Source organism: Doryrhamphus excisus, chromosome 18 (genome assembly GCF_030265055.1).
Source record: "Doryrhamphus excisus isolate RoL2022-K1 chromosome 18, RoL_Dexc_1.0, whole genome shotgun sequence".
NCBI classification, from domain to species: domain Eukaryota; kingdom Metazoa; phylum Chordata; class Actinopteri; order Syngnathiformes; family Syngnathidae; genus Doryrhamphus; species Doryrhamphus excisus.
In genome coordinates, this window is record NC_080483.1 from 8,858,225 (window position 1) to 8,872,020 (window position 13,796).

The 13,796-nt window shown below is 38.4% G+C and overlaps 2 protein-coding genes across 4 annotated transcripts in view; one reads left to right on the forward strand and one right to left on the reverse strand.

The window, feature by feature from the left end:
* Positions 1-13,796, forward strand: part of syn2b (synapsin IIb) — a 60,546-nt gene that overhangs the window by 35,010 nt on the left and 11,740 nt on the right. The window lies entirely within an intron of this gene.
* On the reverse strand, positions 163-13,192 carry LOC131106469 (metalloproteinase inhibitor 4-like). 2 transcript variants are annotated; one of them, XM_058055560.1, is made up of 6 exons: positions 13,164-13,192; positions 12,741-13,016; positions 4,844-4,941; positions 3,028-3,142; positions 2,822-2,946; positions 163-2,439 (listed from the first exon to the last, which is right to left on the reverse strand). In XM_058055560.1, exons 2-6 carry the CDS (start codon positions 12,871-12,873, stop codon positions 2,242-2,244), a joined length of 669 nt encoding a protein of 222 aa, XP_057911543.1. In that variant the 5' UTR covers positions 12,874-13,016; positions 13,164-13,192; the 3' UTR covers positions 163-2,241. The 2 variants fall into 2 exon arrangements, with proteins under 2 accessions (XP_057911543.1, XP_057911542.1); XM_058055559.1 differs by having other exon boundaries at positions 12,741-13,184.

Sequence of the window (13,796 nt, forward strand, 5' to 3'; positions counted from 1 at the left end):
GTGAGATGTTTTCTTTTGTTTTTTTTTTTAAACCATATTGACCATGACGAAAATGTTTGATCTCCGTTTTTTGTCAATTTTTCTCTGCTCTGAAAGAACAGACAAAATTAGTATACTATATGTTTTTTTTTGGTGAAGAATGAGTTAGCTACACACAAGATTCCATTCAACATTTTATATACAATCTTTTTTGGTACATGGAAATACAAAAAAAAACAACAACTATATTTAAACAGAAAGTGACATAAATACAAATACCACAACAATTCATTCAGTATAAAACATACACTGTTTGATAATACTTCACTAACACCATACATAAATGATAATCATTATTTGTTATTGTTAATTTACAATACGTACTGTATCAGAAAAAAAATCATGCAACAATTACAGGTCATCTTTGAATGCGTCATAGCTATTAAGTCATAATGCACTTTTTTGTTTTCATACAAAAAAGTCAGCAAATTTATATTTATTAGCTTCTTGTGCAGAGAATGTTTTTTTTTTACTTTGTCATTGAAGTGAATTTAAATAGCAATCCAATTAGATAAGTACCCTAGTCTAGGCTATAAAATTAAATGTGGTTAGCTTTTAAAATGTTAATCTTCAGTAATGAACAGTATTTACAATGTCGGGAATTATCATCATCTATAATTCCTGTGTTTGAATATATATTTTAATCATAGTGGTATATTTATATGTATATATGTAGTGCAGGTGCAGGTGTGCATTTGCAGCATGCTGTCATTTCAGTGAAAAGGGGGCATGATTTCCTGTCTTTTGAATGAATTTGTTCAGTGTTAGCCTCATGCAAATGACAGCAGGAGGATTCAATCTGCGGTAAATAATTTTGCAGGTGAAGCTTCTGCAGCGGTTTTTATCCTGCAAGGTTTCAAAGTTCAAGGAACTTAGCGCTCTAGTCGGGGTTGATAAGGCGCCACAAGCTCTAACCAATTACTGTACTGTACAGCAGAAGAAATTTTTATAGTTTTCTGAATTTTAAAGGAAGCCAGTGCAGTGAAGTGTATAAAATAGATTTGTTATTATGTTACAAAACCAGGCGAAAATCTGTAAAAAAAATATCTACCCAAACCCTCCTACTAGCTTGACACTGATCTTCTCCTCCGATTTTGGATCAACATTTGCAATAATAGTGACTTTTGTGATTATTAGATTAGATTCTGCCTCCTCATGTCTCTTCATTATGCATCACATGCTTATGAAACTATTTTAATGTATAAAATGTAGTGGTACTCACCACTGATGAATGATAATTAGTTAGATGATCCATGAACCGGTGGAGTCGAAGAATATGTTATATTGACTTTTGCATTCATTCAAGGACCCCCGAACAAAGTGCGAAATCTCAGTGTTTGACAAAGCAATATTATCAGTGAAGACATAAACCTATTAAAATAAAATAAAATGAAATTTATAAACGGTAAATGTATGCTGTAGGTTTTACCATTTACTATTAAGGATATATATTTAGTGCAGAAAAATTGCCTATTTTCTGGGGAAAAAAAATTTTTTTTAATTAAAATGAAACTACAAATGTAATACAAATTAAGACATTTAGATGTAATTTTTTTTTTACCAAAATTCCGCAAGTGAAGACATAAACCTATTAAAATAAAATAAAATAAAATTTATAAACATGGTAAATGTATGCTGTAGGTTTTACCATTTACTATTAAGGAAATGTATTTTGTGCAGAAAAATTGCCTATTTTCTGGGGGAAAAAAAAAACATTTTTTTATTCAAATGAAAATACAAATGTAATAAAAATTAAGACATTTAGATGTGATTTTTTTTTTTTACCAAAATTCCGCAAATTTCCGCACATTCAGCCCCGCAAATTGTGAATGTGCTGAATGTGGGGATCCACTGTTTTGCTTGTTCTAGTCAGCACTCATGCAGCAGCATCTGGCAGATTGACAGAAGCATGACACTAGCGAGTTATAATAACGAATTTTCCTACAACAGGAAATTCCACTTTTGTTTATGATATTTGTTGTATATGTGAGTTAAAGGCCAATATAAAGGCCCATATAATAAAACATCAAAAAGCCATAGCATCCAGGAGCTCATCCAGATATGAAATCAGCCCAATTTTCAATGAAATCTGCTAATGTTATGCATAAGCATCCAAATTTGAGCCACACGAAGCCAAAGCAGGATATCCCTCTGACTGGAGGTATCCAAAGAAATTACATAAGGGGGTAAATAGTGAGCAGGTCAGGGGTCAGTCATGTCCAGGAAGTCTTTCTCAGGAGCGTGGCCTCCCCTGTACCAGCCACAGGTTGTGTCAGAACGCCGAATGCAAGCGTACTGTCGAGCCTGTTCGCCGTTCAGGCTGTTATCCAGCAGCCAGTCCGTCCACAAGCATTCGTTCTCTCCCGTGGATGCACACGGCACCGTGTAACACACATTAATCTGTGGAAAGGAAGGATTTACTAAATCACCAAATTGCTTAAAGGTCTCCTATGATGCAAAAATGACTTTTTAATAATGTTCCATTAACAGTAATATGTGTCCTTCAAGCCTCCCATCACCAAAATAATCACTCGTTTGCTTGACGTGGTGCCCAAACAGTCACTTTTGGTGTTGCGGGTTGTTATGATGTCATTATAGAAAAACTTGACCCAGGTATGGTATCATCACCTGATTTTGTTCCTGTGGCTGAAAGTTGTTGCAGGAAAGTTTGACAAGCATGACAAGTAGCTTTTTCGCCGTAATTTCTGTTTCCTACGCCAACATTTATTCAGCAGGACAGATTTGAATATTTATGAAGGAAGAATGAAAAATCCCGACTCACTCTGCACTCGCAGCCCATCTGGTATCTGTAGTTGAGATTCTTCCTTTGTGAGAGTGATAAATTATCCCAGGATTCCACCAGGTCACATTGGCCAATGGAGAGCCTCCCGTCACTCCACATACTTCCTGTTTTGTAGCATTGCAACACAGTGACGCAGTGAGTTTTACTATAGTTTTCTCAAACTGAATGTTTTCGGGGTGCAGTACCTGAGAGAAGATACCCTGCTTTGTTGTTGGAGTCGAGTTTAACACCACACAGTGAGGAGAAGACCGGAGTGTAAACATACTGGATGTCCTTGGCCTTGTCAAAGCCTTTAAACATCTGCAAACAGAGAGGAGAGGTGATGGTGGTTGTACAGTATAGGTACATATTCCATTACTGCTTATTTTAATGTACATTTTAATGGAGTGCAGTTTCTATTTTTTGCATTGGAGCGCATTGAAACTGCATTTCAGCTGTGTAGCATAGGTGAAAAAGCTTATTATTATTAGCTTTGGCCATTGCTATTTTTTCCCCATTTTTTCTGTTGTTTTTTTGTTTTTTTATTGAGTTTTAATCTTTGTCAATTTTATTTTCATAATATTAACACTTCATTCCAGTAATATTTGGATGTTATTTCCATAATAGTATAGATTTAACTTGTCATAATGTTATAAGTATAAACAACATAATGTATTTTTTCTTCATTTTATTACAAGTTTATCCTCATAACTTTTCCCCGTTACAATATGACTTTTTTCTATTTTGACTTTATTCTCATACAATTACATTTTTTTTTTTTTTTTTTACATTTTCCAACTACTTCAGCTTTCTTCTTAAATAATCTTGTAAATCTTCTCATGATATTAGGACCCATAATATTGGGAAATGTTTGTCAAAACCATTGTTATTATTATACTAATAGATGAAACTTTTTTGTTTATTCCAGCCATCCATTCTTTATGCCGCTTATCCTCACTAGGGTCACGGGTATGCTGGAGCCTATTCCAGCTGTATTTTGGTGAGAGGCGGTTTACACTCTGGACTGGTCGCCAGCCAATCACAGTGTTTTGTTTTTCTCATAACATTAAGACTTTTTAAAAAATATATATTTCAACTTTATATGGGGTTATATTATGGGGACTTTTTTCCCCATAATATAACGTTTTCCCCAACCTTATTTTCCAAATATAAATATAATAACAATTAGCCATCATTGTTTTTTACTTGATTCAACTAAAATTAAACTTACCCTTCTTTTTAGCTTATAACTTTCTTATTTTTACTTCATAAAAATAAAAATTCTGTTTTTTTTTTACTTTTTTGTAAAATTATGTTGGAGCCCAAAAATGATCCTGGACTGCACTTTGAACACCCCTGCCTTAGATGCACTAAGGACAGTTGGTCAATATGTGGACAAACTAGACCAGGGCGGACAATATGTTTGTACTGTAATGTTAATGGTATGAGTTAGTTGCGGTAAAAACAGTAGAAAGCAAAATCATCTTCCCCACTGCATTTTCAGTAAATGCATATTTTGTACTCCAGTTTTTCTCCAGTCAATATTGCCATATTTGTTTAAAGCAGGCTTCTTCTACTGCAGCTTCCATGTCATGCCTATGCATCGCGGTTGCCCTCTGTAGAGCGGAGGAAATACTGCATGAACGAGCACTTCCTAAGTGAATGAAAAACATTGGCGGTGCGGATGTGGCCGACCTATATTCATTACAATGTAATTCATTATATTACATAATAACACCAAAGGCTGTGTACCACATCTCTCATTCAAAGTCAGCTGGGATAGGCTCAAGCATACTCCCCCATACTCCTACTGGTGACAAGTGAAATAGAAAATGGACAGATGGATGGCTACCTTTTTTTCTGGTCCCAAATAAAATTGTGGCAGTCTGGTCAGCTATGTTATCGCTTACACCACTTGGATGATGAATCTATAAACGCTTATCAGGATGAAATTGTTTCATTTTATATGCACTATAGCAATAGCATCATTCCTTTTAATAACACAAGCAAGCCACAACTCACCTTGATCATCTTTATTTCATACTGGATCATCTTCATGTAGGGGGAGGAACTGTTGCTAGGCGACACAATCTTCTCTCCAGCAATCTTTGCCCTGATCACTGTCAGGAAAAAGGTGACTGGACTTAGAATTGGATGAAAGAACATTTACATGCCACACAGAGAGTGTAAAATGTGACACAGTTACTCCTCATTATGTATGGTAGTAACACCACTGGTTTATGTGCTGGTACAAGGAGGAGCAACTGTACTGTGAAATTGCTTCAGGAGATTATGTTTTGATCGGACAGCCGAGATCAGAAAATATACGCATCTCTCAGTAAAACACACATGGCCCATAAAGAGTCAATGTACATCTATAATACTTGCATATAATTATATTAAACTCACCCAGACTCAAATTAGAAATGACTGAGGCAGTGAAGGAAACATGTTTCGGGGAGGCTGTTTACATGAGGCCAGTTTTAACTCAAGATGGATAAAAGGTCATTTCTGCACATGATAACAACATTTAAGGAGCCTAAAAATGGGGAAAAAAAGAAAATAACTCTCCCAGTATATAGTATATTAGTGATTATATATATATATAGTATATTAGTATATTATATAGTATATAGTCTTTCAGACTATATACCTTTATACCAATTACTTGCCAATTCCAGGTTGGAAGTAGGTTAATAAAGCAACCATTGATAAACATGACCTTTTCCACTAACAGAAATCGACTAACAGAAATGTAGTGGGCTGCAAGGCGTTTGAGTGGTTAGTGCAAAGGCCACACAGCTAGGAGACCCAAGTTCAATTCCACCCTCAGGCATCTCTGTGTGGAGTTTGCATGTTCTCCCCGTGCATGCGTGGGTTTTCTCCGGGTACTCCGGTTTCCTCCCACATTCCAAAAACATGCTAGGTTAATTGCCGACTCCAAATTGTCCATAGGTATGAATGTGAGTGTGAATGGTTGTTTGTCTATATGTGTGCTGTGATTGGCTGGCGATCAGTCCAGCTGGGATAGGCTCCAGCACACAAAAAATGAATGAATGAAATGCAGTGTGCATGTGTAGAAGTTTCATGTAGGCCTTTTTGAGTCATTCTCATATTTGTGTAAAATTACAAGCAAATGTAGCCAACATTAACATAAAGAAAATACACCAGAGATCACACATCTGCATATCAGTGTGTCTGCTCACTTGATTCATCACAGGCAATTGAATATGCTTGGGCTGAATTAATGTCACCAATTTGCCTTCTAGTGATGTCTGCTGCCGATGTTCTATTGGTCCTGGCCTTCATTGACATTGCAGAGAGAGGCATTTCTTTCATTTTTGGAGAATAAATGCTGTGATATTTGGATGAATGATCTTTTCATGTATTCTCCAGCTGTGAACAACTTCCACCTCCTTACCACGTCATGTGCTGCCACAACGGTAGCACTTGTCATCCAGCATTTATCCACTTCTTGAAAGCTTTGCTCTGATAAACCTTCCCATGTCGTTCCAAAATTGCGCTCTCACGGACATCTGCAGTTGGGTACTTTTCACAAAAAAAAGCTGAGTACTTGTTTTGAAAGTGTCTTTTAGCTTTATGTTTTTTGCCGTTTGTTACGTTATCACCACGTCAGACACTTTTCGGCAACATTTTTATTTTTAATGACGCATTCACGGTTATGGGATAGCTTACACCCAACAAGACGGTGGCTTTGGTGTTTCAAAAAAAGGAGGCTGATCTGGATCAGATCCAGTTTAAACACAACCTGGCATTGCAACCTGTGACACTACATTTCTATGGGAAATTTTATTGAAGTTTGATAAACTTTGACTGAGATATATGTATATATAGATAGATATATATGTCTTTATACTATGTTTATCTCTCACTGACAAATAGGGATTTTTTTACTGATATTTTTGACAACATTAACTCATTCAATACCAAAACCATATAGTAGTTATAGTCTTTATAAACTCAAACGCCCGATCCCTACAACATATTTATACGTCTTTTTGCATGAGAGGCTAAACGTGTTGCTGATGCAACTCCTCGCCAATGGATTACACTTGAGAGCAAGCAATGTTAATGCCATAAAAATGGCAGGAGTGCATTTGATAAGAGCTGAGGTGTTCCATTGTGTACCACACGAAAAAAATTACGCATGTAGGCCACCCAGTCAGGAGATCGGGAAGACCTGGGTTCGATTCTCCACTTGAGCATCTTTGTGTGGAGTTTGCATGTTCTCCCTGTGCATGTGTGGGTTTTCTCCGGGTACTCCGGTTTCCTCCCACATTCCAAAAACATGCTAGGTTAATTGGCGACTCCAAATTGTTTATAGGTATGAATGTGAGTGTGAATGGTTGTTTGTCTATATGTGCCCTGTGATTGGCTGGCGACCAGTCCAGGGTGTACTCCGCCTCTCGCCCGAAGACAGCTGGGATAGGCTCCAGCATACATATGACCCTAGTGAGGATAAGCGGCACAGAAAATGTGTGGGTGGACGGGATCTTTTCTCAAAAAGCTGTTTTTCTCCCTTTTGTAGTCAGGAACTGATATTTTCCTGAAACTTACCTACGTTCTATGGCTGGTTACTAAAGAAGGGAAAAAGGTAGAAGCAAACCTATTTTTTAATCTGTCTTCCATGATTAAATAGCCATAAAACACAATATTCTGTGTGCCTTCAAAGATCTGTCAAATTCATCTAAAATGGCCGGTACTAAAAAGGTTGTGTTTTAAAAAATGGATTCGATTGAATCAACTGAGTCAATAGTTCGAATTCCCACTTAGACTTGATGTAAGCAGCTTTGGAATAAAAAAAAGTCCCACCAAATTTCTGCTTGTTTTTTTTCCCTCATCAGTGCCCCGCTGAGGCAGCAAACTAGTAGGGTCTGACTTAATGGCAGCTGCTGGAGGGGATAGTTGATTGTAGTAAATCAGTAATGGCACAAATAATTATTGCATAATAATAGTTTAATGACCCCCTACCTCTTTACCGTCTGTAATATATCACTGAAATGAACGCCAGCAATGCACTGTTCTCCATCTTTCCTCAAAATAGCCTATTGGCAAATTACCTGGCCCACTTTAAACCTTCATTTGTGAGCACAATCGTGGCTCCATGCCATTTGTTAATGGTAAGTAATGCAGTTGGGCCTCGCAGGGCTGTGTGTACGTATCCAATGGTTGGCAGCCAGAGCTTTGGCTGCAGTCAAACGTGGAAGAGGAATAAAGATTCTGCAACCAATTAGCCAAAAATAGTACAGTGGAGTGCTTTTCCATCATTGTAGATGAGTGGATTCATTAGAAGGAGGCTGCACATAAAGATAAACTTGGATGACTTTCAAGCTAATTATGTTTTGCAGAATTATTAGCAGTTACATGGGAACTTTCACAGTAAATAGATGCCAAAAAAAAAACAGTTTTTGCAACTAGAAATGTGAGAAAATGTCGGTGTTAGAAATGTGTTTTTAAAGGTGCAAATCCATTGGCGGTTTTGGAGCAATTTTAGCAATAAAAGTGACTGTTATAGTTATTATATTAGATTCTGTTTCAGAACCCTTTTGTGTTTCAGCAAGTAATGGAAGCATCATAGAGTTCACCACTTGGTAGAAACCATCACAATATGGAGCAACAATACAGCCAAATATTCTGTACTTGAAATACAATTAGATTTTTTTAATACATCAGTGTATTCAATATTTAAAGTGAGAAGTGTAGAAAAAAAATTGGTTTAAGATAATTGTGATAGGGCTCACAAGGGTTGTGGGGGGTATGCTGGAGCCTATCCCAGCTGTCTTCGGACAAGAGGCGGAGTACACCCTGGACTGGTCGCCAGCCAATCACAGGGCACATATAGACAAACAACCATTCACACTCACAGGGCCTTTGTATATTATTGCGTAATTTGTATTTGGTCTACTTTTGCACAGAGACCAACCCATGTGCAATGAACCATGACGACATGACAACTCATCATTAACTCAACGGCCCGAGCGCTAAGTCAACAATGAATTATACCACATGGTATCATTACAACCCTTGTACAAGTTTCTATTTCAAATTTCTATTGACTGTTAACATACGTAGTATATTAAATATTTGCTTAATTAATACTTTTTCATTACCAGAATTTAATTTAACCTGGGGCTGCATGGTGGATGAGTGGTTAGCGCGCTGCTGGATAACATCTGGTTGGTGGTGTATACATATATGTGCTCCCAGCATGCCTTGCGGGTGTCATTTCTTCCCATGAAAAGGTACCATAAAAAAGATAAATGATAAAATGTGTGGGGCTGCACAGCGTTTGAGTGGTTAGCTAGGAGTTCAATTCCACCCTCAGCCATCTCTGTGTGGAGTTGGCATGTCCGCGTGGGTATTCTCCGGTACTCCGGTTTCCTCCCACATTCCAAAAACATGCTAGGTTAATTGGCGACTCCAAATTGTCCATAGGTGTGATTGTGAGTGTGAATGGTTGTTTGTCTATATGTGCTCTGTGATTGGCTGGCGACCAGTCCAGGACCGCCTCTCGCTTGAAGACAACTGGGATAGGCTCCAGCACCCCCGCAACCCTCGTGAGGATAAGCGGTAGTAAATGAATGAATTAACATTTAACCTGAAAATGTCTTTCTCATGTACAAAACTAACTTAGTTGTGTCAGCCATTTTCTCAGCAATAACATACAACTTAAAGTGTTACAGCATAACCTGAAGGGAAATATCGCAAAGCTAAACCATGAGAACTGATGTAGTAAAAAACGTCCCTCGCCCCCGTTGAATCGGCGCCCTTGTCATCCTCACAAAGCTGGACTGTCAGTGGTCTTTCACACTGATATTGTTAGTATGCAGACCATTGGGCCCAGCCTATAGACATGGAAATGAAGTGGGAAGAGGGAAGGAAAGGAAGGGTAGAGAGAGATGGAGTAAGCTGCCTTGGCCTCTATCCAGTACACACACACACACACTAACACACCACAGCATACCAAGCCCAAACACACACACACACAAACACACACTCGGACATAGCTGAGGACTCTTTCAAGGTTTGTACAGATGGGATATCAGTCAGATGTACAGCTTTATTTAAAAAGTCTCTTATAACACAGTCAGGTCAACGAAAGGCCACCGAGGCTTACGTAACAACCACAAAATAGATGGCCCCCAGTTAAATTGTTATGAAAATGGACTTTTACTACATCCTGGATGCACATTTAAAAGCCATGAATCAAACCCTGAATATAACATAGAATGCGGCCAATTGGATGCACTTTTGTTTGCATCCCTTGCTTCCAGACACACTCAGTATAAAGTTATATTAAGCTGAATAATACATCGTGGATGTGAGGCAACGTCCCATAGCCTTTTCTAGACAGCTAATATGTTTGGGCTGAATCAGGAGCACCTAGTTCAGTCTATTTTGCCTCACATTGTCCTAAAACCATGATTAATCAACAGTTAATTCCTTCTGTTAATTCCGTCACTTCATCTCTTTTGGTTCTGGCTTCAGTGATGGACCTGCACATCGATACTCAAAGCTCATTTGGCAGTTGACTCACACATTCCAAAAACATGCTAGGTTAATTGGCGACTCCAAATTGTCCATAGGTATGAATGTGAGTGTGAATGGTTGTTTGTCTATATGTGCCTTGTGATTGGCTGGTGACCAGTCCAGGGTGTACCCTCGCCTCTCGCCCGAAGACAGCTGGGATAGGCTCCAGCATACCTGCAACTCTAGTGAGGATAAGCGGTATAGAAAATGGATGGATGCAATAGAGTGTAATCCAACATGATAATGATATGGTAATGGTTTTATTTCATTTGAACATGCATCAGATTACAATTGAATGCATCACATAATCAGTTCACAGTTCCACATGTCCAAAAGGAGTAGGAAGAAGCAAAGCTTATTAAATCCTACCCCTCCATCTGGTACTTTTACAATCAGTAACTCTTACATTTGTTCACTTCCTGTTTTCCTAATATAGTTGAAGGTTTTTTGTACATGAATAGTTTATTGTCATAGGACAATGAGGACCTGCTATGTCAGTCAGCGAATAGTGAATAAATGTATCTAACTGATATTAAGACCATGTTCTCCTCCAATTTCAGATCAACATTTGCAATAAAAAATAATTTTTGTAATTTATTAGCGTTGATTCGTCTCCAGAACCCTACCCTTCTCTCTTAAATTGCCATTGTTTCCTCGCCACACGGTTCAGTTTTAAGCTACTCACAAGTTTATCAAGTATAAGTATTATCACAAGTTTATAAATTATTACTGACTTGGTGAATGAGATGTATTTTCTGTGGAAACAGTCGGAGAAGATCTTTTATATTTTTTTTGCAGGGCCTTGAATACTGAATATTGAATGTACGGGGATCTATGACATCTAACCCATAATTGTACTATTCATTGCATACATATAATACTATTCAAAGGTAAAATTAATGACCAGAATCTACCAAACACCCAAAGTGTATGTACTGCATCTTTCACTGTTCTGGTAAAGTTGCATCTCTTTATTTTCTTAGCGGGCTAATGTGAAGCTTGTTTAACTCGATTAAATGATTGATGGATTAATCCCTAGATAGACTACATCAATGTCAAACACAAACAGTTAGAGGTTTGGTCTGAAAAATATCAGAAAACCGTCACTGAAATCACGATATTGATATTTTCAAATCAAAAAATAATTAATGGAATACCAAAATTGTTGTAGATTAATTGGATAATCAATTAATTATTGACTCACTGATTAATTGTTGCAGCTTGAATGCTGTCTTCCCATCCGGTCACAATGCATTTCCTTGTTACATAAAGACATCATGTGATCAAGGACGCTTTAGTCCTGGTCTTTGTCCAGCAATCACTGCGGACACATTTCGACCGTCCTAAAAAACGGTTCCCCAAATACTCATTGTGCTCTCATAACCCAGATCTAATTTGAGGCTTGTGAAGGTTTTAAAAACAGGCCTCAACCTCGATTTCCACAACACGTTAGACCTTGAACAGTGCTAAAATCTAAGACCCTTTTTTCCTTCTGCCACCTTTGACAGATACTCCGGCTCTCTAATGGAGCTAAGTGTGTTGGTTTTGGCCTGAGCTAAGACAAAAAAAAAAAAAAGAATGGCATTATGAAAGGCATGCAACCGCACACACAGATGTAGGCCAAAAGTAGGCCAAACTATGCCACTTTTTTTTTAGAGTTTATTTTTATGTGACACAGCAAGAATACAGCGATTTTGCTACATATTCAGATGAATGGATCTTTTATCAGGAAATTACACAAGAAAGCAATAATATTGTGAGAGATGAATGGAACATTTGCTGTTTGCATTGTTTGCTGCATTGAAGAAAAGGATCCTGGTGATGTCTGGTATGATAAAGCTTTCTAATCAACGCTACACTTTGAGCATTAGATACGCTTAAGATAAGATAAGATAAGTTATGCCTTTATTCGTCCCGCAGTGGGGAAATTTGCATTGCACTGCAGCAAGAGTACAGAATCAGTTAAGCAGTACAAAATACACAATATAGAAAAATAAACAATATAAACAACCCAAGTATTAACAAAATCAACAGTTTTTCCCAGAGTTTGAATTGAATAGATGTATTAATAATTTTGTGCATGTCAAAATTTTAAAAAGGGCCATTTTTGGACACTTTCTTTCTTAGTTTCAAACTAATTAAATGTATAACAAATGCACTTTAGCTCAAACTTTAGCCAGGATATGACTCAATTTGATTTAAATTTTGTATATTTTTGTTTTGCAAGTAGTTTTTTGCCTCTAAATTGCACTGTTTCTGCAGATAAATCACTAAAGGTCAATCACAGACACTAAGGTGCATAATTGGGCTGTTATGGCAAATGATGTTATTGTTATATTCTTTAGCTAAACTACAGTAGGTAACTCACCGGTCTCTGCGCTGCAGAAGAGCTGCTGTGGGTGAGCTGGGTTGCAGCTGCATGCATCTGCCACCATGCCTGCACCCAGCCAGAGGAGCACCCACAGCCCCAGACGCACACTCCTCTCCTGGGACACGGCCATGATAAGCTTCTCCGCCACTTACTTCACGGACCCTCTTTGCAAAACTTCTGATCCTGTTATGTTCCCTCGGAGGCAAATTGGCTCGTCTCTTTAGAAACAAGACTGGAAGTTGAAAGATGATGGGAATCCAAAGGGCTGGGCCGCTGAGGACAGAAATGATTTCATACGTTTAAAGTGCACCTCTGAATTGAAGCCGGATTGGTGGAGGCTGCTGCTCTCTGTCTCCCACCCCTTTCTATCTCTCTCTCTCTGTTTCCTAACCCCCCTACGAGACACACAGACAAACTCACAATAGTTGCGATCGCCTGGCACTCTGGTCCTGAATGCTGAGAGGGTCGCACACAGGGAGCCTCTTATGCACTCAACAAGTTAGGCACTGCCTCCTCACACGCAGGAGAAAAACAACCATGCCACAACCTCCTTTTTTTGATGCCCTCCCTCCATCTCCTCCTTCTTTTTCTACACAGATGTCCGAGGGCGTGTTAATTGTCATCGACTGATTGGTTAGTGCTAACAATGCATGTGTAGATTATTACGGCGCACACATTTTATCGTTTATCTTTTTTATGGTACCTTTTCATGGGAAGAAATGACACATGGATGCAATTTTATACAAATATATAACCCGCAAGGCATGTTGGGAGCACATATATACACAAACACCGCCAACCAGATGTTACCCAGCATGCCTTGCTGGTAGTAGTGTTTATTTTGTTACCCGCAGACTCCATGTGGTGCAGTTAAAGCATTCATTTATTCATTCATTTTCTACCGCTTATCCTCACGAGGGTCGCGGGGGTGCTGGAGCCTATCCCAGCTGTCTTCGGGCGAGAGGCGGGGTACACCCTGGACTGGTCGCCAGCCAATCACAGGGCACATATGGACAAACCATTCAGTTGAAGCACTCCACATGTTATTTTGGT

Bases quoted from the DNA above. Each gene is read 5' to 3' on its own strand.
- LOC131106469 (XM_058055560.1), bottom strand. From the start codon at position 12,873: ATGGCCGTGTCCCAGGAGAGGAGTGTGCGTCTGGGGCTGTGGGTGCTC. The intron at 3,143-4,843 runs GTGAGTTGTGGC...CTCTGTTTGCAG, and splicing joins ATGAAATAAAGATGATCAAG to ATGTTTAAAGGCTTTGACAA. The intron at 2,947-3,027 runs GTACTGCACCCC...GCTACAAAACAG, and splicing joins AGCAGGGTATCTTCTCTCAG to GAAGTATGTGGAGTGACGGG.